The sequence below is a fragment of the Equus quagga genome, chromosome 1, assembly GCF_021613505.1.
Source record: "Equus quagga isolate Etosha38 chromosome 1, UCLA_HA_Equagga_1.0, whole genome shotgun sequence".
Taxonomy (NCBI): Eukaryota; Metazoa; Chordata; class Mammalia; order Perissodactyla; family Equidae; genus Equus; species Equus quagga.
In genome coordinates, this window is record NC_060267.1 from 32556161 (window position 1) to 32580686 (window position 24526).

At 44.1% G+C, this 24526-nt stretch overlaps 1 protein-coding gene across 1 annotated transcript; it reads right to left on the reverse strand.

Moving 5' to 3' along the window:
• Nucleotides 1-1289: 1289 nt before the first annotated feature.
• On the reverse strand, nucleotides 1290-24497 carry KLHL42 (kelch like family member 42). The gene is made up of 3 exons (XM_046670928.1): nucleotides 23494-24497; nucleotides 10928-11121; nucleotides 1290-6483 (listed from the first exon to the last, which is right to left on the reverse strand). The coding sequence occupies exons 1-3, from the start codon at nucleotides 24363-24365 to the stop codon at nucleotides 6032-6034; spliced, it is 1518 nt and encodes a 505-aa protein (XP_046526884.1). The 5' UTR covers nucleotides 24366-24497; the 3' UTR covers nucleotides 1290-6031.
• Between the last annotated feature and the right edge of the window lie 29 nt (nucleotides 24498-24526).

Below are 24526 nucleotides of genomic sequence, written 5' to 3' on the forward strand. Positions count from 1 at the left end.
CCAAGGAAATGTGTATGGCCTGCAAACAGGGGCCTGGGATTCCTCAGCCTCTACAGACATTCTGGGCTTCCTCCACACACCTCCCATCACCATGCCAACATGAAGAGGGCTGCCACACGGGCACACCCACTCAGGCACAGCTGGAACATCCTGCTGCAAAGCAGAACCAAGGACTCCCAGATTGGCTGACCAGAAATCCACTCCAGCCCAAGGGAGGGAGCCCTTGCTAGCCTCCACCAGCAGGAAAAAGTATACGATTTGGACCAGTGACTATTGTGTGCAGTTTTCCCTTCTCCCATTCCCCAAACGGCAACTTGTGACTGCAGTGCCTGTTTCCTCGACTGTAAAGTGGCATAATGCTCATATTTACCACACAGGACTGTTGTGGGGACTGAATAAGTTAAATAAAAAATGCTTAGAGTCTCTGGCACAGAGTAAGTGTTCAACTAGCGTTGGGTGTGGCTGTTTTGTTGTGTCCTGGGTGTGCAGGAAATAGTTGAGTTATTCACTCATTTATCGATTGTCAGAACTGAGTGGGCACCCACAGGCTTCGGAGGGATGGACATCCCCTGACAACCCTGGACTTAGGACTCAGTGAGCCATGATATCCCCTTGGATGCAGGAGCTGGATCTGATTTTTGACTGTTTCCCTTGGGGAAAAGGTGAGTATACGGTGGGTTTTTTATGGGGTAGTCGTATTATTCTAAGGTGGCTCATTCTTAAAATTGTATGTATAAGAAGGGCATGTGCAAGCACGTTCCCCCACGTGGGGCAATCAAAGGATGGAAGGGGATGGACATTATAGATGCTGTCGAATAACTGAACCCCGTTTTATGACACTGCCCTCCCAGCCTCATGGTCAATCAGAGTCATAACTAACGCAATAGAAGAGCAAGAAGTTGTTTCTGTTTTCCAGGAGTGACGGGTGCTAAAAGGAAACAGTGGGAAGTTAGAAAATATAAGGGGGAACAGATCAGGGTGGGCCATAACTGCTAAGCTGTGCATTTAGAACTTCATTCTTTTATGTAGAATTATAAGGATTCAGAGACTCTCCTCTGATCTGTCTTCTCCAAACTAACAGCTCTCAGTACCTTTGCTGCCCCACTTGGCTCTTCCTTCCAACAGGATCACCACCTCTCTACCTGGTTCACCAGTGTTAGTCCGGCCTTCCCTGCGCATCAGGAGCTTTCCACAGGCAGGGACCTGTCTCCTGCTTCACCTTTTTCCTCCCAGCTCTGACACAGCCCTGAAAACACAGGTGGTACACAGACCTAACGGACAACAGAAGCTGATTTAAAACTGTTTTATTTGAAGAGATGTTCTTCTATACTTCTAGTCATAAACACAAAACGAATGCTGTTTGAATGAGTGCTTCAGAGGCATCCTTGCATTTAAATGAATCAGATGATAATGTCTACATTTTAAGCCACACTTGAAATTGAAGACTCAATACAAACTTTTCAACAAAGTATCAGTCATAACAAACATAACTATTCATTCTACAGATTATCATTTTTCCTAAAATGACCACTACATAGGAAAACATTGTAGACATCTAAAGAGCCCCTATTAAGACTTTTTTTTTTTAGAAAAATGACATAATAATGCAAATTACATTTTCCTTTTCTTCACTAGTAATAAACCATGGCATCCAATTGAGAAAGCAGCAGCCGACCTTACCAGTCATTTCAGCACCCTTTTGCTCCTCAAAATTGGCCATCTTTTACATTTAACCCATCTCCTGTAGGAATGGATAAAAATGGTTATGTCAAGTGCAGAAGTTAGTATGTGCCATTTGGTGTGTATTTTATATCGTGTTCCTAAGTTAACACAAGAAAATGAAAAACAAATACTATTATGTGAATGAACCATAAGGAGGGAAAACTACCCTTTGATAGGCAAAATCACAAAGGCAAAATCAACTGACTTTTAGTCAGGACTAGTACCCTAACGACCATTTCTTTATTAATACTTTTTATAAAAGTATCTTAAAGGCATAGGTATAAACACACATGCAAACAGCTTGCCTCTCTCCCAGTACTTACTTCCCTGGCTTTGTGCCTCCTTTTCACAGGATCAAGCTGCTGAGCCCTCAGCTGCATAGGCTGTGGTGGCTAGTAAGTATTTTTAAGTCAAGCAGGCCACATACAATTTTTTTTTCAAAAAATGAAGTACAGAGAAGACTGCGAAAAGTAGTGAGAAAAAAAGCATACCACAACAAAACGAAAACATAGGATGTGATGTTCAAATTTAGAGATAAGCTGGTTCATGATGTTTGTTAGTAAATGATGAAGCAATGGATAGTTTGTGCCAGGACTTAACAGGTGGCCAGGTGTGCCTGACAAAAGTGGTCATCTTTGAGGACACTCAAGTCATGATTACTGCAAACATTTTCACAAGGCTGTAAGCTCTTCAAGGTCAGGGATGGTGGCTTATTTATGTCTGTATCCCCAGTTCTTAGCATTGTCTTGCACATGGTAGACAGTAAGTACTACTAAGAACTGGGAACTGGGCTGAATCAGCTCACTGCTTTCAAAGCCATATTGGGTGGTATCTACTCACCTAATTCATTCACCCCTCTGTCTAAGGGAGGGATGACAAATAGGCTTCATCTCACTCTGATGGACTGTAATGGATGCCTGGAAGTATTGATGACATAGATTCTGAGACTAATTCCTGGCACAGAGGAAAGGAGTGCCCCTCACTCATAACGCCACCTTGAAAGAATGGTGGCACAGACGTTCTGCATTCCCCATCCCTGATCTAGGAGAAGGGCACCCAACAACTCACCCATACTCCCTTTCTGTTGCTATGCTGCCTCTCGAGTGCTCTGCATTAAGCTACTGCTCATTAAATGCTGGTTGACCAAGGCCTTTCCACTCGATTCACCTGTGCAGCCAAACAAGTAAGGTCATGAATTTACCTGGAAATATGAAAACATGGCATCCACAATGCTCAATAAATAACTGTTTATTGAAAGAGAACAGGCATTAACTTGATTACTCCCTTTGCAGAGAAAGAGCTTTGTCCATCTCAGTACAACTTTAACTGATATCTAAGGCATTTAGAATTACTTAGGATTTTGGTTCAAAAAAAAAATGACAGTTAAATTCTCTTTGGTACTCATGCTTTATCTTAACCTACTTGTTTCTTACTAGTATCCATAGCCTTCTCAGTACTTCATTGCTATGACTTAACTAATACCATTGACATAATCAATTCTTACACATTCATCAGAAAAACTTTTAAAGGATGCTAAGGGGAGAGGCCCCTGAAACAAGGGGTGCTGAAAGGAAAGCCAGAAAGAATGACAGAAAGAATCAACATCCTCCCTCTACCAATCCATACTTAGGATTCACTCTCTGCCATTCAGACCATTCTCAGTAAATTAGGTTGCTTCTGGCAGTGTGGCTACCCCTCGGGGTCCTCCCAGTAACTCCCCTCTCCCTAGTGGGAGGTCAGTGCCCCTCAGAAGGCATCTCAGAAAAGAAGAATAAAGCACTTAGAGAAAATAAGAAAATAGACAGATCACCAAAGAGTAAAGTCCTGGAAGATAAGGGGAGATTTTCAAAGAAACATTGCCTTCATCATAGGGAGAGTCCTCAGTATAACATTGGCACCAACAAGAGAACCGAACTAAATTAAAATTACCCTCAAAATGTCCACATAGCTGATGTGTGCTACAGGGAGCACGATGTCCCAAATCCACAGATTTCTTCTTACTGCACATTCCCCTTTGCCCAAGTGCTACTGGCAGCCCAGAGTAACAAAACCTTGTTAGAAGTCTGTGTATCTCAGAGAGAGCTATACTATTTCAGCATATGCACACATACACAGATATGCACATTTACACACACATCAAAACTGGTTTATAAAAAGAGCTTTGTGGATCAGAGTATGCCTTCACTTGGTCCAAGAATCTAATTGTCGGCATTAGGAAAACAGACCCAAAGAATGTAATCAGGAAGAGAATTGGTTGGCAGGAGTAATATTATATTTTTTATGATGTGGTTATTTACAAGCCAATGTCCAACTGTTTGACCAGAACTAATTTAACTGGCTAGAATCTTCTGAACATATAAGATTAAGCCTTAAAAAAGTTAAGCTCTGTAGCAACAAGTTAAACTATCTAAAATAAATTAAATTTTTAAATATATGTAAGGCAATCATAGGTCACTGGAAACTCAATACTCTAGTGAATATAAATTAATATAAATCTATTATTAAAGTACCATTCCAGGAAGATTTCAGTTCAGAGTTTGAAAAAAAAAGGCTAAGTATTTGAGAATAAATGGATATGGCTTAGAAACCCCTAAATAGTGCTGTAGGTAGAATACTGAGAAGATTATATGGTGACAAGATACAAAGATCTGTCTCCATGTCCACCATAAAGGCTTACCGCAACTTCCCTAATCAAAGCATTCCTAAAAGTTGTGCAAATAGAGTTTTTACAACCAGACTCTTATTTTAAATATACTAGGAGGCCATGGTTGTAAAGACACCCTGTAGCGACCCTTTTGATAAACTGAAGAACTCTGTGAAAGTACTCAACTCCACTGTACTACGACTGCACAGTGAATGCTTACGGGAGGCACTCAGCGTCTACTGAATGCATGAGTTTGCCGCATTTGTTTACCTAGGGGACTTTCTTCAAGTGAGGCACGCTGTAACCGGAATGTTAGAAAAGAAAGATGGAATCCAGCTCACAGTTTAACTGATTCCATTACAAAAGATCAGAGAATTTCAGAGAGCGTTTTTCAATCAAAATAAACTTTCTATAAGTTTATGTATATATTTTTAAAGAAATGCTGATCCATGATCGGCAGAAGCTTTTATTCATTGTTAACTGGCTTACTGAAAACAAACAACTGCCTGAGCTGGGTTCCATTTGACTTCACAACCAAGGCAAGCAGAGCAGCCTACCTAACATCAGAAAGGCCACCAGATGCCATTTCCACATCCGGATGAGCTTCTTCCCCTCTCTCCAGCACAAATACTTCACAGCTATCCTCCCTTTACCCCACGAAAGCAAAGCATGAATTAAGGGCTAAGATTAAAGCAGAAAGATGCCTGATCTAAACAGGATGATTTTTTCAATCTTACAAAAAGAACTAAGTCAAATACATTCAATAAAAGTAACTCTTAAAGGCAATTTTTTCCTCATTTGGTGTTTCCTTCCCTTTATACTTAAATTTAAGACTCAGTTTTAAAAATATACATATCCATGCTTTTAAACAATACATCCTCTCTTTTAAACAATACAGAATGCCAGCAATGCAACTTATCTGACCACATAAATCTGCAATCTGCCACATAATAGAAGCAAGAGGCTATATCTGCCTTTTTACTCAGCATCCATAATCGCAAAAAAGACTGGAAAAATAGCTGAGAATGTTTTCATGCAAGTTTTGGGGAGGACTGGATGTTTGCAAGAATTCACTGTAGGGTTCCATCATTGTCACTGTTCTGGAAAGTAGTGTGCAAATAAAAGATCTGAACATAGAACCATATTTTAAACACACTGGAAATGTACGCGGTATGACTGGGGAGAGGAAGGGAGAATGACAGTTAAAATCAGTGTTTGTCAAGTAAATTGATAACAACAAAGAAATCTCTCCCTTAAGGTGTTAATGATATTTCAAGTGACCTAAATAAAACAGATTTTAAAATCATCTTTACCATTCACACCAATTCTTGACTTTGGCCCTTTACTAAGCAGATACAAATGAATCTTCTTTTTGATGATCAGTTTCAGTTATTGATTCAAGGGTATCATATTTGAATGAAAACATTATTATGGATTTGCTCCCATCATTTAAAAATCAATAATTAAAAAAATAATAACCTTGGTCTCTTTTCTCCACAGTTTTCAAGTAATTAGTTCAGGTAAGCTTATTTACAGCTGTTGTATATGTGACTACTTTAACCACAATTTCCCTTTAGAAATCAGTCTCCCTTGAAAAGGGACACCACCATTTTGTGTGTGTGTGTGTCTTGAACCAGGTTTCTTTTAAATACTAAGTCAATTCAGTTAGGTTTCTGCTTTATTGGGCAGATAAAGAGAGGAAACCAGCAAGTTATGTCCAAAGGCTGGGAAACGCCTAAATGCTTCCCAACTATCTGAAAAGATGTTGTACTTGAGGAAAACACGATGTTCCAAGCTGGTGGATAGGGTAACGTCTCTGCTCATGATGTAGATGCCATCATTATGAAGTGCACAAGTCAAGTTAAGACCCGATTTGGACGTGTTCTCCTTGAGGTAGAGCCACTGCCGGGTGACAGTGTTGTAGGACTGCACGGTGAGCATGTCCTCACTCTGGCTGCTCCTCCGGTTGGGCCCCAGTTCATGGAGACATCCCCCCACGATGTAGATGGTCTCCTCAACGGACACCATCTGCTGCTTGCGAATGTGGACGTCACATGTTTCAAACAGCGTCCAGATGTCGGAAGAGGGGCAGTATTGCAAAATGTTCATGTTTCGGTCTGAAAGGAAGAAAGAAGCCAAATGATGACACAGCCACGAGTAACACCACTGACTGCCTAGGCTATATAAAAACGTCTACCTCCACCAGAATAATTTGGTAACATAGAAGCAAAACTATTTCAGAAAAGCGGAGGTTGGGAAAACAGTTCTCAAAATGGCTGGGAAGAGATCTCTTAGCACCATCCCCACTCACTTCACATTCAGATGTGTCCCCTCCCTGGGAGCCTCTCAGAATCAGCAAGGCCCAAGAGATGAGCAGCTGTGATTTGAGCCGATCCCCTCCTCCCTGGTACCCTTCCACCTTTTAGAACCATCAGGCCAATGTAAAAACAAGCACAGCCTCAGAACCCTCATCAACAGCTACAGAATCACTGACTGCATAATATAGACGACAGGCTGAGCACAAGAGGATCTATTCTTGACAACAGATTCTACGAAACAAGAGAAGTGAGCCAAGCAGGATCTTCAGGGACAGTCTAAAGGCAAGGACACAAAGTTGCAAGTCAGGAGAAATGTAAGAAAGTCTGACCTTGGCCTTGAAGCCATAGAACTCACTTGGCAATTCTGTTTCCCAATTCTAACACCAGAGAGATACACTAACAAAGGCCCTCCCCTCTCCCCCTGCCCTTTTCACAAGAGACAGCTAGTTATTGTGTGGATAAAATCAGATAGAAGATGAAAGACTGCTCTGACATTATTTTGAATTAATAGCTGTTTTAAGGAAAAACATTGCCTACTCCCTTTTTGAAAAATGCTGGTAAAATTTAAAATATCTAGTTTCATTTGTCTTTGTTTAAAATTGTTCTTTTTTTCCTTTTCTTTCCTCTTTTAGGAAAGAACACACAGAATATTTTAACCTCAGCAGGAAAAAGAAATGCTCGACTTATCAGAAAGAATGAACTTTCTGTCTGTTGTTGTTATTATTTAAACAAACAGCAAACTCTATCTAGTGTAAGAGACAGCTCAGCTTGAGAACTGACATACGACCAAAGTGTGCAGCAGTTTGCTGCAGAAGCTGGGAGCAGCACCTCCTCCTGACACAGAAGGACCCATCCGTGGTTAGTAATGATTAAAAAGCTCCCCCACTACTACCTCTGGTACCAAGTCAAGTGCCTCCTAAGAGGGCACAGAAGGAACTGAAAGGAGACCAAATCCTTTGTGTGCACATGTCCTCAGGCCTGCAGAAATCTCAGAATTGTTATAGCTTTAGGGAGGTGTGCCTCTATTTTCCACCCACGCTAATAGCTCTCTATCTGTCTTTTTATTGTAGCTATTGTGATAAAGGTCATTCTAGGAGACACCCCAAGGGAGTTTGGTTACTAATGTATCACAAAGTGCTCCTTAGTAACCTGACTTCCCACTGCATGAATAAACGACTTATTCTAGCAACTCCTCAACGTATTTCTCAGTTCTAGGTCTGAAGGTCTTTCCAGGGCTTCTGTAAATGTTTTCTCTACTCATCCAACAAGGGCTCAGACCATGATGAGGCAGTGTGAGTTGGTGGAAGGACCTTTTGACTTTGACATTTAGAGTTGATTTTGAAGTTAACATATCACCCTTCTTCCCTTTAGTGGTTACTACTACTTTCTATTGAATTTCCTTTAATTTTTCAATGCTAGCCAAAGAATTAAAATCATCAAATAGCAAGAAACCAGTGCAATTCATTTTACCTGATTATTTTATAATATTATTTTGAGCCTACAAAATAGACTGCTGAAAAATTTTTTAAAAAAATCAAATAGCTTTCATAAAAATCATGAACTATTACTTACTGAATTTTAAAGGTCTCACCTAACTTAAGAAGCCAACAGGCTAAGAACCCAACTTGAAGTCCCGAATTTTTTTTCACGATGATTATGATTTCTTGTTTTAAACATAGGGAACTGTTAGGAAGTGCTGGGAAGAGCCCAAGCAGGGGTGGGGGTGGAGGGGCTTCAGAGTATAAGTAATTGTCCTGCCCTCTCAACTTAGAAAACTCGTTTTCAACCCTTATACAAACACCCATCCATCCACATCACCAAAGCATCCCATGATGGGTATTTGGCTTGGGGAATCCAGGACAAGAATCACGGTGGGTGGCCCAAGTGAAGAAGGTACATTAGTAGTGGATTGTGAAACTAGAAAACACACAAGCAAGGGTTTTCCAGGTCAAATCTAAAGAACATTTGCTCAGCCAAGGTCATGGAAAAACTAGGAAATCTACCAGCAGAGTACTCTTCGGGTTACAGTGCTGCCTGTCAGTGCTTCCCAGCTCTTGGCTAGGGGAAGCCAGGGGATATGTGTGCATTAGGTCAGTCCACAGGGTACACTCTGTGTTACAAAATCTAGGGGGGAGTCAGAATTCTTAGAAATGTTCGAAAGCAAATAACTGTATTTACTTTCCTAGGAGAAAAGACACACACAGAGATACATATGCACACACAGCAATTCTCTGGGTGCTATGGTTTAGTTAAACATAAAGTGGATCCCTGTAACCTGAAGACTAATGTTGAAGATGAAAGAAGTAAAAGAAAAGAAATGACTGCTAGATCTCGTTTTTCTTTTTCTGACTATATGTAAAGGAAAAGCTGGCAATTATCTTATCTTCAGTGAAGAATCACCAGGGAAGGACATTGGGAACAGCTCCACCAGTGATGAAAACTTGGAGTGAAAAAAAAAGCTCACCGCTTCGCAGGCACTCCTCTTGGTCACCGCCTCTCCTTAAATGCATAATCAAGCATACCACACCCCCAAAAGATACGTCCACCTCCTAACCCCCAGAACCTTCGAATGTGACCTTATTTGGAACAAGGGTCTTTACAGATGTAATTAAGTCAAGCATCTCACGATGAGATCATCCTGGATTACCCAGGTAGGCTCTAAATCCAACGAGACGTGTGTCCTTAAAAGAGAGAGAAGAGGAAAAGACAAGGATACACAGAGGAGAAGGCAGGTGAAGATGGAAGCATAGATTCTGGAGTTATGCAGCCACTAGCTAAAGAACACCTGGAGCCACCAGAGCTGGAAGAGGAAGGATTCCCACCTCCAGCCTCCAGAGGGAGCACAGCCCTGTCGACGCCTAGATTTCGGACTTCTGGTCTCCAGAACTGTGAGAGAATACATTTCTCTTGTTTTAGGCCACTAAGTTTGTGGTCATTTATTAAATTGGCCACAGGAAACTAAAACACTGCCCACCATCCTTCCCACCAAATCAACTTTTAGAGGGACTCCAAGAAGTGTTCATCAAAATCTTTTGCTGTCACACACACAAAAAAGTAAATTAGATGCTCATGAAACATTTTACACTTAACTTCTTCCTCTAACATAAATCCCCAAAACAAGACACATTTGGTTGTGGTGGAAAAATTTTTTGAGCACCCACAGTATATTAGTATGTGGATTTCTGTTCTTTGCAAAGTTACCTACGGTCGCATGCAGCCTAATGCAGCCGTCAGCATCATTTTCCCATGTCTACTATCAGCCAGGGCTGGAGAGCTCTGTCCTGCCCACACTGTACCCGAGAGGAGTGACGGGTTCTTTCCCTATGTCAGATATAACGGTAACTCTACCACCACAATATGGCTAAAAGTCCTGAGGCCAGTTACACCTTTTCTATAAGTTCTGGGCATTATCCAGTCAGATAGACCAAAGGAAGAAATAAATTTCCTTGGCCAAGAGACAACTTGGAAACAACTGCTTTGAATGAGGGAAGAGATAACAGGAAAATCACACCTCTTCCGGGTGGTCCCCCATGCCTTTCTGACCACAACCAAGCTGTTTTCCATCACTATCATGTGAGAGGCTTCCTACCACCAACAGCAGCATAAAGCCCGCGGGAGAAACTTTTTATTTCCAAACTATTAACTATAAAATGCCTACCAAAAAAGGAAAAAACACATACAGATAGTTTAATAAATAACACAACCACCTTCCACCACTGGTCAGGAAAGAATTCTTTCATATTCATGTTCTTGATCCTCCTATGATATGTGAATAAAGCCTAGAGCTCAGTTTCTGGAATTTATATCTGATATGTTTGTGCTCAAGAAGGGGGAAAAGGAAAACAACGATCCGAAAGGATGCACTGGCACTAAATTCCACAATGTTACACGGAGGCAGATCTGGTGTATGTTTGGGAGAAGGATGGCAGTCACCCAGCCAAGTCACAAGATGGCAGAGCACAAGGCTGTGTTTCAGAGCAGAAAGAAAATACATATTCTCTTCACAGCTCCCCCTACTCCATTCAAGCTTCATGCTCACACAAAGGCAACAAATGTCCCTCCTGTCCAAGCCACCCCTGTCTTACAGGACTCTCTTCCTTCCAATATGTAAATATACAGTATGTAATGCATAAAATCATTGCACTTGTGCACACTGGAATGTCTGCTCTGGTACCCTCCTGCCCCTCCGCGGGCTGCAGAAGCTTACATATAAGAGGACCACTTACTTGGCCCCTTCACTTACCTCTCGTAGTATATCCTCCAATGACATAAATTTTCCCCTTACACTCACACGCAGAGAACTCAGCCAGAGGATTTGGTAAGGGTGCCACAAAATTCCATGCATCCTGCTCAGGATTGTAACACTCAACATTAGAAACGGCCTGCCCACCAATGGCATAGAGTTTTGAATTAACAGCCACAAGTTTGAAGTTAGACCTGAAAGAGAGACACAAAGGGCCACAAAGTCAGTTCTTTTGATCACCAAAAAGTAAGACAAGGGCATGAACTGCTTAAGCAGAGTGTGGAAGCTGCTGGATTTTTGAAGAAAATGAGCTCTCCAAGTTGGGCGCCATTTTGCCAGGGGATAGAGCAATGACCCAATGGCATCTCAAATTTCATTCTTATCCCCAAGAATCCACAAAAATGGTGCATTCTCCAAACTTTAGCAATTGAAGATAAGCAATTCAATATAACAAGGACTAATCTGGCTCAGCCTCGTGCCAAGAACCAAAGACATTTTGTATACACTAAACTCAACACCTCTTTCAGGAGCAGGAACAAGTGGTAAAGGAGAAACATGCCCACCTCACTCCCTTATCTCTCTCTACTGAGAATGTTTCTCACTCTTTCTGCCCAGTGGGTAGCTCCATCTTAGGTGCACACGAGCACTGCCTACACAGACAGGCACATGCGAAGGGTGGCTGCTAAAGGCTGGTTCAGAGACTGCTTCACTATGAGTACACCCAAGAAGATCACCCGCTCTCCCTCCTCCATGTAAGGGCATCTTGTATATTGCTTCACAACACATGAGGTGGGGGAAGTAGGCACTGAACTAATTAAAAATGTTTTGATCCAGCATTCTTTGGGTATTTACACATGTTAACTTCAACAAATACTCATATCAACAAATGCTCACCTATCATAATAGTAAATAAAATTTAAAAAAGAGAAATACACTGATTTTAAGCCCCATATTCAGTAATACAATTAAACACTGCTCCTCGGCCTCAGACACGAGAATAAAAGTCTCATGACTTTTGAATGGAAAAGAAAAAAATTAACTTGTAACAATGTAGCACACGGGTATTAATCGAAGGCCACGAAGGATAAACACTTAGAGTGCTGGGCAGCCTCCTGTGATATGTCCAACAGTCTCAAGTTTACAATAGAATGAGCAGCAGCACGATGCAACAGAAAGACCCGGGGCACAAATCAGGAGACCCCAGGTTCTAGTCCCACCTCTGCTGATAACCAGCTAGCTGACCTGGCCCAACCACTTCACCTCCTCATCTCTAGTAGAGGGACAATTCCCATCACAGGATGGTCGAGAAAATTAGAGCAGAGTTTATCAGAAAGTACTACACGGAGATAAGATACTATCATTATAGGGTCTCAGTTTTATAGTGTTTGAAATAAAGAGGCTAGACCAGGTGAATTTAGAGGCCACGTCTAACTCCAACACAATGATTTCTTCAAAAATAACAATATCCTATGAAAGAATGGGGAAAGAAGGTACAAATGAAAAAAGTATGTAAGAGGGTAGACTGAGCAGCAGCAGTGAAAAAGTCATCCACACCTGACATCCTCACAGGTGTTCAATAAGCACTGATGCCTTATGACACAGAACAGATGTTAGTAATAGCCACCTACTAAAAAAATAGGACTTTTTAAAGGCGCCTGTAATGTTTATATTTAAATGAGTTTTAGTTCAGTTTCGTTTTGTTTTTCAAAGAGTGAATAGAGCATTCTTCATCAAGAACCTTGTATTGTCCATTAAAACCAGCCAGCCAGCCAATTTTTCATGCCAACAGTCTTCACCGGGGTGGCAGTTCCTGGGGGGTCCCTGGTTCATGTTGCTTACCTTTCCTGCTGCCAATGGTCCTTAAAATCTGACCAGGATGCTCTCTCTATGTGTGCAAATTTGGGGGAACCAAAGGAAATAAAACTTGTAAATAAGCGCTAAATTTTACTAGCCCACAATTTGTTTTTGCTCTGCAAAGGTACAGAGATAATAAATTTTGTAAGATCAAAACAGTTTTTAATATTCATCCAGCATAATCATTTGTCTTACGCAAACATGTACGGGTCTTCTTTTTGAGGCTAATAAATAGCAGTTAAAAGTAAACAATTCCGTCTCTCCAGACCCCAACATGCTCAAATTCACTTGAAGAGAAGAGAAACACTTTCCAGTACTGAATTTGTTTTATGATGGGATTGCCACCCAACGACAGACTACTCAATGGAAAGGCAAACCGCTAAGGACCATGAGCCCAGGCTGTATAGAGAAGTCTCCACTCCACGACTCAACAGCTATGTAACCTTGGACAAGTCACTGAATCTCAGGTTATCTGAGTCTCAGTTTCCCCATCTGTGAAGTGGGGATAAGAAGAGCACAATATCACACACAGTAAGAGTTAAAAAGGATAACACTGGCAGAAAGAGGTCACTAGAGGGAATGCTTTTCTGCATGTCATTAGCCCAAGTTTCTTAACTTCAGGAGGGCTGGCTTCTCATTTGTCCACTGTAACAGTCACTGGCTGTAAGGTACTCTGCATTCCATACAAAGTGCTCTCTCATCCACAAGTGCCCGCCACTTAGCTCCTCATTTCCAACTTTCTGAAAATAACTCTTCCACTCTTCACCTCCTGAATGGTAATGGTATGAATCTAAGCTATCAGTTATTTTAAAACATTATCATCTCTAAATGTTTTCTTAACATGGATCCCCAACATACTACAGTCAGGAGGCAAAAAGAAGTATTTTTAAGCCAAATAATTTGTTGTAGCCGCATACTGAACTGACTTACAGTAAAGAGACATGAAAGTGAGAAAAATTAGATGACGATTTAATTTCTATTTCACTTAGAAAATACGAAAAGCTCTTTAGATCCTTAAAAGCTATGTAACATGAGACATGCTGAACACCAGGACACAGACATCAGTGACTGACAATAGCAATATACAACTGGAGGGAGGCAGGATGACTTAGAGGTTTGAGGGGCCTAGAGTGCTGGCCTCGTGACTATGTGCAGGTTAACTAAACTCACTGAGCCTCAGTTTCCCCTTTGGGAAAATGGGGCCAATAATAATGCCTATCTCACAGAGAAGATGTGAGCATGAAATACGAAGTGACATCTACAGTAATGACTACCATAAGCTGGCCAGAATAAGAGCCCAAGAAATGTAAACCATTGCTACATAGAAAGTTGTGACCGTTAGAGTAAAACTTAGAGTGAAATGGCAGGATCCTTTCTCTAGTCCCTTCTCAACCACTCAGAAGAGGATGTCTGTGGACCATCCAGGCCCTTTGTCTCTACTTTTCCCTTCTGCTGCCTACCTTCTACCACTTCCCTACATATGCACCTCCCCTGGTGCCAGGAAGCAGAAAGAGCAAAGGTCAGGACACAGAGGTGGTCATGGTTGCTACCTACTACCATCTCTGAGAAACCTGAGTGCACAAAGCAATTTAAACTGTCAGCCAAAGTGACCATGTGCAGGAGGTAGTCGTGGCATGAACAGACACAGTTTTCTTTCCTTCACACCATTCTTGGGCTCCACCGCAACATTAGCCGTACAGGACAAAATCTCTCGAAGGTTCTATGACTCTAGAAATGCTCTAAAATACTAAATGTTGGCGCAGAGGAAAGGGACAACTAAGGGTGACCACTGTAATTCCATCTCTGCCAGAGGACCGGTGTTTGCTACGTCTCTCTCCCAGCCTTGCCGTATCCACTCACCCAACAGGAGGACACACGCCAACTCCAATTGCAGAGCAAAAGTGCAGGGCCATGGAAGAGATTAGAGACAACTTTAGAAACAGAGAAATTAACGAACTGATTGCTGCACCAGTGGCCAGTTCCTGCGGGTTAGCCCTAATTAAAGTGAGGAGGGAAAGCAAGCAATTTTGTGGACACACCAGCTTTCACATGTGAAGAGTCATGTCCCAATAACTCCTGAGATGAAATTCACACTCAGACCACCAGACGGCATTGTGTACCTGGACTTCAAAGCATCTTCTCAGAGGGTGCTGGGTACTCACACTGCCATTTTCAAGTATATAGGCAGAGCACCAAACATTTCATTGTCTGTCCGCTACTGGTCATATAGCATCATTTTCTCCAGAGGGCAGAGGGCTTTATAAAATCTCCCAATTCTAGGGCTCCTGCCTGCCCCTTGTTGTTTAAGACTCTGAGATCATCACAGTGTGCAGTCCCCGGGGGAAGTGCGCTGTTCTGCATTTGACCCTTTTGTCAAAGTAAAACAGTCTGAACACATCACAAAGGTAGGTGTGAAATGCTGTGTAACTAAAGCTGAAACCTGCCCTTTTTACCCAAGGCTCTAAGTTGCCTCCAGTGTTTCCGGAACCTGTGTTGGGTGTATTATCCAGAAGAATCCTACTCTAGGTTTCATTTTTTACTTGTCTCATCATCTAAATTATAAACTCAATCATCATCTCAGTCATAATCTCCTCGAGGGCAGGAACCATGTCATTTTTGTTATTTACAATAGGGACTAGAAAAATGCTGGCCATAAGGGCTGTGGGGAAGCTGAGGCACACGTGATGACATTTTTGAAAAGTAGCACAGTACCACAAAATATCTGTGCTCCATTTCTTAGAAGAAAATCCTTTTTAAAAGGAAAGTTTTTAAGTCTACATGAAGATGGCCACTGCCAGTCTATACGCCAAAACTTATAAACACTCTAACTGGTCATAGCTATTCAACAGATATTCACATTTTGGTTAATCTACTTACTATACACCTTGAGCAATGTACTTAACTCTCTGTGCCTCGGTTTCTGCCTCTGTAAAATGGGAACCTGCCTAACATAGTCCTTGTGAAGAATAAGTAAGATAATGCATGCGAAGCAGTAGGAACAGCACCTCATACAGAATAAATGCTCAAATAAATGTTATCTAGTAATCTTTTTCAGCTATTCTAAATAAGTATAATGACTGTTACAAGATAAAAATGTTCACTATAATGTCACATTTTAAAAGAATATAAAATTATGCATTCACTTTTATTATGATAATGTAAAAATGCATTCCATAATTCAAAAAAACCAAGCATTTTAAGCATCTACTCTTTACTGGACACCATGTTAGCAGTAGGAATATACATAAGTATTGAATAAGTAATTGGCCCAGACTGGAAGGGAAAGAGACAAATACAAACAGAAAATTTCAATCAAGGCAGGGAGTGTGCTAGAGGAGCAGAGAGTTTGAACATTTAGCCCAATGGAGGGTTCAGGAAGGGACTCCTGAGATATGTCAGAGCTGAGTCAAGGCATGAGGGACATAAAGAAGGGTAAAAAAGTCCAATATGGCATCAATAGCCAATTAGAAAATATAATGGAAAAAGTATGCACATAGGAAAAAAAAATAACTAGAAAATACTTAAGAATAATCCTTGGGGTCACGCCACTGGCATAGTGGTTAAAGTCACCAGCTCCACTTTGAAGGCCCAGGGTTTGCCAGTTTGGATCCTGGGCTCGGACCTACACACCGCTTATCAAGCCATGCTGTGGCAGCATCCCACATACAAAATAGAGGAAGATGGGTACGGATGTTAGCTCAGGGCCAATCTTCCTCAAAAAGAAGAAGACAAAGACGAATCCTAACAAAAAATTTACAGAGTATGCAAAGATAATAAAAGAAACCTTTCCTGAAGGAACAAAAGATGTTGATAAATACATGGAAAAACAAAACATTTTTCTAGCTGTAAAGTGCTATAAGACTGTGACTCCTCCTCCAAATTAATCTATAAATACAATGCAATCCTAATCAAAATTCCAACAGGACGTGACAAGCTGATTCTAACGTTGATCTGAAGAAGAAAATATACAAAAAATAGCCGAGAATTAAAAGAGAACAAAGGGGTCTCTATTCTACTAGACAGTAAATTAAATAGATTACCAGCTTACAATGTAAAAATGTGTTATTGGCTCCCCTCGCGGAAGCGCCCAGCACCGCGGGAGCAGGATGGTGGGCGAGGCACCGGTCCACCGCCCGCCATCCTGAGGGCCGGCCGGAGGGCAGCCCGTGGGCGGACCATCCGCGCCCCCAGCTGCAGGGAGGCCGGGCGTTACCAACCAAGGACCACGCTGAGGCGGGGATCGAGGTGCCAAGCTTTCCTGAGGAAACGCGTTCTGCCCCACTGGGCTCTGGGGCCAGTGGCTGGTGCTGTTAATGCCCTTGTTTGACCTTTCCAGAATGGATAGTCCCCCAAAGCTGCCTGTGGAGACCCTCATTGTCCACCACATCCCCCTGGTGCACCGTCAAGTCCCAGACAGGCAGTGCTGTGGAGGGAGTGGGAGCACAAGACCCACTCCATTCTGCCCACCAGAGCTGGGCATCACCCAGCCTGCTCAAGACCGAGGACAAGCTGACTCCCTGCTCTGCAACAGTCTGCACTCTCCTCCAGGGGGCTCTGCACGGTCTGCAGACAGCACCCAGAGTAGGGGTCGGGATGGAAGAGGCCCTGGGGCCCCCACACGACACAGTCCCTTCTTGCTGCGGGAGGGTGTGGCTGAGCCAAGACTTGGTGACCTATATGAGGACAGCATTGGTGATAGTGCCACCCAGCAGTCCTTCCACCTGCATGGGGCTGGCCAGCCCACCTTCCAGCTATCGTCTTTCCAGCTGCCACCACCTGGCCCCAGAGTGGGCAGGCCATGGAGGACAAGAAGTAGTTGGGTTGGAGTGTTGGAGGGGCAGGAACAGGAGCCAGTAACCACCTTGGATACCCAGGAGTGCAGCACTAGCTACCACTGCCGGCCGGAGCTGGGAGCAGAGACCATGGAGCTGGATGAGTGTGGGGGACCTGGTGGGAGCGGCAGTGAGGGTGGAGCCAGTGATAAATCTGGCTTTTCCTTTGACCAGGAATGGAAGCTCAGTTCAGATGAATCCCCAGGGAACCCCAGATGCACAGGCTCAGGACCCCAGCACTGCCGCTGCAGTAGCACATCCAGTCAGCCCAAGGCGGCTGACCCATCCCTGGGCTGTGTGAGTGACTCCTCCTGCAACAGCTCGGATGATGTGCTGGTCACTTTCAGCACCCTCTGCAAGATGCATGGCAACTCCCGTGCCAATCTCAACTCAGCCCCACGATCTTGCAGCGGCTCTTCCTTCTGCAGCCATTCAGACCCTGGCACCTTCTACCTGGACCTGCAAAGCTCCCCTGCCGAGGAGTCCCACCACCCTGACAATGGAGGAAGGGAAGGAGGCTATGGTGGTCCTCATGCCTCATCTCCTGAGCTTGATGCCAACTGCAACTCCTACCGCCCACACTGTGAGCTCTGCCCAGCTGTGGCTGACCTCACAGCCTGCTTCCAGAGCCAGGCCCGTCCTGTTGCAGCCACAGAGAATTACTATAAACTTGTCACCTGGGACCTGTCCTCCCAATAACCCCCAAGCCCAGCTGGCTCTTCCATTACTAGCTGCTCTGAGGAACACACCAAGTTCTATACCAGGCCCTGGCCCAGACCCGGTCCTAGCCAGCCCTCTGAGTAGTACGTATTCCAGAAGCCAGAAGTCCAGCCAGAGGAATAAGAAGCAAGGGTTTCCTCAAAGGAAGTGGCAGCTCCCATGGGCCCTGCTGTGATCGAGGGGCAAGTGTGCATCAATACTTCACCCCCCAAACTTAGCACTGGACGTCAGCGCTCTCAAAGGCATGATCGCAGCCTGGAGTGAAGCCCTCCTGTTCGCCTGGGCTCACTGGAATGTATGTTGAGTTGCCCAGTGTGCCTGAGTGAGGCCCCTGCAGCCCTGGCCAGGCCTAGCTCCCCACCCAGGCGGGTCACCTCCTTTGCTAAGCTCGCCACGGGCTGAAAGAAATCTGCAGGCTCCGGCTCCGCACCACTTCGAGTGAGCATTGGAGACTCCTCCCAGGATTTCTCACCCATGCAAGAAACCCAGCAAGATAGGGTGGGCCCACTGGATAAGGGCACTCGCTGCAGCCATAGCCTACCATCCATGCCATTGGGGCCAGGCATGGACCTACTTGACCCAGAGCCCTGGTCCACCCAGGTCTGTCAGGGCCCCCAGTCCAGTGAGATGCCACCTGCTGGCCTCGGAGCTGCTGAGCAAGGCCCCCTGGCCAAGCTGATGGATCCAGGGCCTGCTCTCCCAGGGAGCCCAGCCAACAACCATACCCAGAGGGATGCAAGAGCCAGAGCTGATGTTAAGGAACCTAGAGGCTGGAGAATGCCAGGATATATGCGTGGCCTTCTCAGTGACAGGGCCCTACCAAACACCCATCCAAACCAGAAGAGGTTCTTCAGCCTAGATTGATCATCCTTCCAGTCCAGGGCAGGTAATGGGGGGAAGGAGGAGAGAGGATAAAAATACACTGAGGAGATCAAGTCAGTAGGACTTAGAGACTGATGTATTAGGAAAGGAAGTAGTCGGAAGATTGTGATTCTAAGTCTGGGTGACTGGAAGGATGAGGATACATGGACAGGGACTGCAAACACAGATTTACTGGAAAACGGATAAGGTAGGAGTTCAGTTTTGGACATTTAGGTCTTTGTTGCTTAAGGGATATGCCCAAAAGCCTAGGCCATGTCCAACAGGCAAACCACGCTGGATGTCAGTGAGATTCATTCTTTGGTCAGTGACTGCAGCCACTCTTCAAAGCTCCTGAGACCTGACGCTTGACCTTTAAGCCTCCTAGGCCAGCTCTTTCCCTATGTATTTTATTATATTTAAGTAATTTTTATGTTAAGTGGGTGCTGGTGATAGAGAAATGAGAGGGACGTCCTTTGCCCTCAAGGAATCGTGACTAAGGATGGAAACAGAAAAGGAAGCAGATAATTAAAATGCAGAGATGGCGGTCTGTGGTCCTGGTCTGCGAGAGGGATGTCTAAACAGACTAAAACGTCAGAGAAGGACTGCTAACACAATTTACATTTAAGCACATTCGAGAAAGACGATTAGGAATAGGCTTTGTGGAGACTTGTAAGAAGAACATTCTAGGGTCATACAATAGTCTCTAGGAAACCACAAAGGCACAGAATAACTGGATGCTTTCCAGAAACTGCAAGTAATTTGGTTTAGCCATAGTGGGGTGTGGATGGAACTATTAAAGGATTTTAATCAGGAAAAAAATGTTATTGGTGCAGGAATGGCCAATCTGCCAATTTGGAAACAGGAAAACTAGCATATGATAATTGGTTTTGCAAATCACGGTGAGAAGGCTACTGGGACCTTTAGAAAACATCTTATAGAGACCGGCTGGTGGCATAGTGGTTGAGTTCACACGCTCTGCTTTGGCAGCCCAGGGTTGACAGGTTTGGATCCTGGGTGCAGACCTACATACCACTTGTCAAACCACACTGTGGCGGCATCCCACATACAAAATGGAGGAAGATTGGCACAGACGTTAGCTCAGTGACAATCCTCCTCAAGCAAAAAGAGGAGGATTGGCAACAGATGTTAGCTCAGGGCCAATCTTCCTCACCAAAAAAAAAATAATAAAACAACAACAAAAAATATGTTACAACCTTACAATATACCTTATATGAAAATAAATCTCAAATAGATTTAGATGTAAATGTAAAAAGGCAAAACTATAAAAGTAAGGGAGCATACGACAGATGAGTAGTTATAAGTTCTTAGAAAGACTTCTGTAGAAGTCTTTCCTACGCAAGACAAAAAGTTCAAAGGACACGTGACAAATGTGACTACCAAAAATTCAAAATTTCTTCCTACAAGAATACACTATAAACCTGAAGTTCAAAACTGGAGGTTGCCAAGGCCAGTGCTGGGCTGCACTTTGTTGGGTCTACAGGGTTTTTGTTGTTGTTGATTGTTTGTTTTTAAAGTGGACAAAGTGACCAACATTTAAAAATCGGGATAGCTGGATGTCTGGCATCACCATTCCTTACTCCCCCTAGGCGATAACTGGCTGAAGCTGAGCGGTGGAGCCCTCTTGCGGTGGGCCAGTAGCTCTCTGGTTCACCTGAAGGCCACCCACCCCTCTACTCTTTGACTTGACTTGCCTGGTCGCTCTGGGTATTTCATTTTTGAACCTTATGATAAAGTAAAGGCAGGGGAAACATGTACAACATCATCTAACAGACAAGAGATTAACATCTATATACATAAACAGAACTTCTATCATGGATATGAAAAAGATAAACAATCCATTTTTTTAAAACTCAGCAAAGGCCATTTACAAAAGAGATACAAACGGCCTATAAACACACGAAAAGAACAAACTCTCTTCCGATCAGAGACATTCACACCAGTGTTTTTGCCCATTAGGTCGGTAAAAATAAAAAATGATGATAATATCTTATCTTCGCAAGAGTATAGGGAAGTGGCAAGCTCAAACACTGTTGATGGGAGAGGAAATTAGAACAAGTTTTTGACAAGCAATTTGGCAGGAGACACCCAAATTTTAAATGTACCTACACTTGGCCCCACCTATCCAGGGATTCTAGGAATCTGCCATATAGAAAGAACTCACATATGCCTAGTAAGATATGCACACATATACCAAGGTGTTCAATACAGCAGTGTTTATAATGGCAAATGGAAGTGATCCAAATACTCAAGAATAAGAGAACAGCTAATTACATTATGGTACATCCACAGGCTGGAATACTACACAGCCATTAACAAGAGTGAGTTGGTCTACATTTGTATATAGAAATCTACATTTGATATAGAAAAAAACTCTCAGATACAGTATACTATTAAGTGGAAATATCAAGTGCCATAATAATCAGCATAACCTAATTAATTTGAGTAAAAAATATGTAAAAGTTGTACACGTACCCCACACATGTGTACCCCCACATGCACATGCATACATATATACATTTTTCCCTGTTAACCACTACTGACACTTATATTTATATGAAAATACATTTATAATTTATAAATATAAATAGGTATTTATAAATTTGTAATACGTAAGTATGGCTATATAGACATTTTTTACTCTATAGTTTCATGTCATTTGCAATTTTTCTAAGCATGTATTACTCAATTTTTTTTTTTTTCAAAGAGGACAGAAAGGGCATTCCTAGAAAAAAGAAAAGACTACCAAGGATTTGTGAAGAAAGAAAAGAATTCTGCGAGTAGAGTTGTGGAGCTAGAGGTGGCATGTTGAGCACCAATTGATACAGCTGGAGATTTGTGAGGAGGTGAGAGACGACCTGCTGGGCCTTCACGCCTTATCTGAGCACTGCCAATAACCGTTGAATGTTTCTTCGTTGCTTCCATTAAAGGTCCTAGAATTTATTTAAAAATAACACTTCTGACATCAAAATTTAAATACGGTCTCATCTCAACGGTATAAGTAATGCACTAAAAAGGGGTTGGATGAAAATACGCCAACTTGGAGGTGGTTATTGCCACTAGGAAGGAGGAAGTAGGACTCATAGTCTTTCTGCTTCTTCATTTTCCATTTTTCCAGTCTTCTCGAATAACTATGTACTATTTTTAATCATCAAAAAAAAAAAGAACACTTTCCAAAATGAATTTTATATTTTAGTAGACGTGAAGCCAGTGTCCCTCCCCCCCAGCCCAGGGGGCCCCTCAACTCAAGTAAATATGTGTAATGGCCTCTCCGCTCCTGTGCAGACTTTCTTTGTGCAGCGCTGAGTACCCCAGCTCCTTGCTCCACAGTTCAGGACAAGAGCACAGTGTGGCTTGAGATGGATACAGGTGGACCAGAAGGAAGGGTATTCTTGTCCTTTTTTGGGTTTCATTGATTCTTCTCCCCATTTGTGAATAGCTCTGGGCCATCTTGGGCCCTACCATCTTTATCTCCTACCATCTCTTCCTGTATCTGCTCGTTGCTCTTGTTTTCCTATTCCTTTCCTGGCTCCTTTCCCTACTCCCCACCCCAGCCCCCAACTCCTCCTTTTCTTTTCTTTCCTTCAAGTCATCCAAGTTCATGTTGGACGGGATCTGCTGGATGGGAAGAAGGAAGGTTGGGGTGGGTGGAAATAGTCTATTTCTGTCGGTGACCACTGCCAGGCTCAAGCTTTGGGTCAATGAGGATGATTGTCTTGGAAGGAAGGGAGATGCAAAAGAGAGGATAAAAAATAAGAAAGGAAATCCTATATAGCTAATATCAATACAATTCTAATGATTATCTGCTGACGACAGATTGGTGCCCCAGCGTGGAAGCCTTCAAAGTCATTAACAATAAAAAATCCCCCAAAGTCAGTGTTACAGGTTACTGCCCAGTGTGTCATTATTATCAGGATCAGGCCCTAAAAAATAAAAAAGGTAAAAATAAAAAGAAAACTGTCCTTTAATTTTGCTTTGAAGTATCCTTCTAGGAAATCACATCTTTTTTTCCACTGGGATAGAGGCAAAGAAAGCAGTTTGCCTGATGGCGTGTATGATACCTGCAAGGAAATTACTCAGCTAGTGGACCTCGCTGGGCCTCTTCTTCCTTGCAAGTTCTTAGTTCATTGGGAACTTTGCCAGAGTGAGGCCAGCAACACTCCTGAAGACGTCACTCCCACCTCAGCACAACCTCCTGCGATTGCTCAGTAAACATTACGGCAATGAGTTAATGAACAACTGAATGAATGAGAAAGAACCAGCGCTCTGCTGCGGGCTTACCTCTTCTGGTTCATGGAGGCCACCTGGAGCCACTCATTGGTGCTGGGGTTGTAGGAATGCGCAGCGGAGATCTCCTGGCTAGTGATCCTGTACCCGCCCACTATGAAGAGGTAGTTGTCCAGGATGGCTGACCCGTAACCCCTGACATTGACCAGGTCGGGAGGAAGGTTGTTGGCCAGCGGGAACCAACGTTCAGTCATCTCCTCATACCTAAGCATGGACGGGGGCTCCCCCTGGTAGGGGTGAGGGGCCAAGGGTCCCCCCAAGAAATCTCCCAGGGCCACAAGGACAGGAGTCCCGGTCATCCGGGCCTCTCTCAGCCTCTGCTTCAGGCTGACATCCCCCGGAGCTTGGGGAGAAGCCCCCAGGAGGTGGAACTGGGGCTTGCACAGCACCTCGTGGAAGTGGACGACCATGAAGCGCAGGCAGGCCTCCTGCAGGTCGGGCAGCCCGTACACCTGCGCCAGGCGGTACAGCTCCAGGCAGTTGGTGAGCCGCACCTGGGACAGCAGCAGCTGCAGCAGGGAGGTGACCTGCAGGAAGGAGGCCGCTTCCACCAGCTCGGAAAGCAGGCTCACCTCGTCCATCTCCTCCTCCTCCTCCACCCCGCCGCCTTGGTCCCCCCGCGGGCCCAGGAGCCAGCCTTCGCGGGCCCCGCCGGCGTTGATGAAGTCCAGCACCAGGCGCAGGCCCGGGGCGCTGAGGCCGCGCAGCTGCTGCACCTCGGGGCCGCCGGCCTCCGGGCTCAGGGCCTCGCGCATGCCGGAGCGGTAGAGCGCACGGAAGTAGTCGCTCTGCTCGATGAGCTTCCTTTTGCTCACCGGGTAGCAGCGGTCCTCCAGGCGGATCTGCACCATCTCCTCGGCCGACATGGCTGGGGGGCCCGGGGGTGCCCGGCAGCTCCGCGCGCTCGCCTCCCCGCCCCCGCGCGCTCGCCGGGTTCCGGGTTGGGCGCGCCGAGGGATGGCGCCGGCAGCGGGAGGAGGGAGGCGGAGGGCCGCCCGCGCCCGCGCCCGCCCGGCCGATCTGGGTC

Coding starts and splice junctions, on each gene's coding strand:
- KLHL42 (XM_046670928.1), bottom strand. CDS start 24,365: ATGTCGGCCGAGGAGATGGTGCAGATCCGCCTGGAGGACCGCTGCTAC. Junction 11,122..23,493: donor GCCTCCATGAACCAGAAGAG/GTAAGCCCGCAG, acceptor TCTCTCTTTCAG/GTCTAACTTCAAACTTGTGG. Junction 6,484..10,927: donor TGGAGGATATACTACGAGAG/GTAAGTGAAGGG, acceptor TCTTCCTTTCAG/ACCGAAACATGAACATTTTG.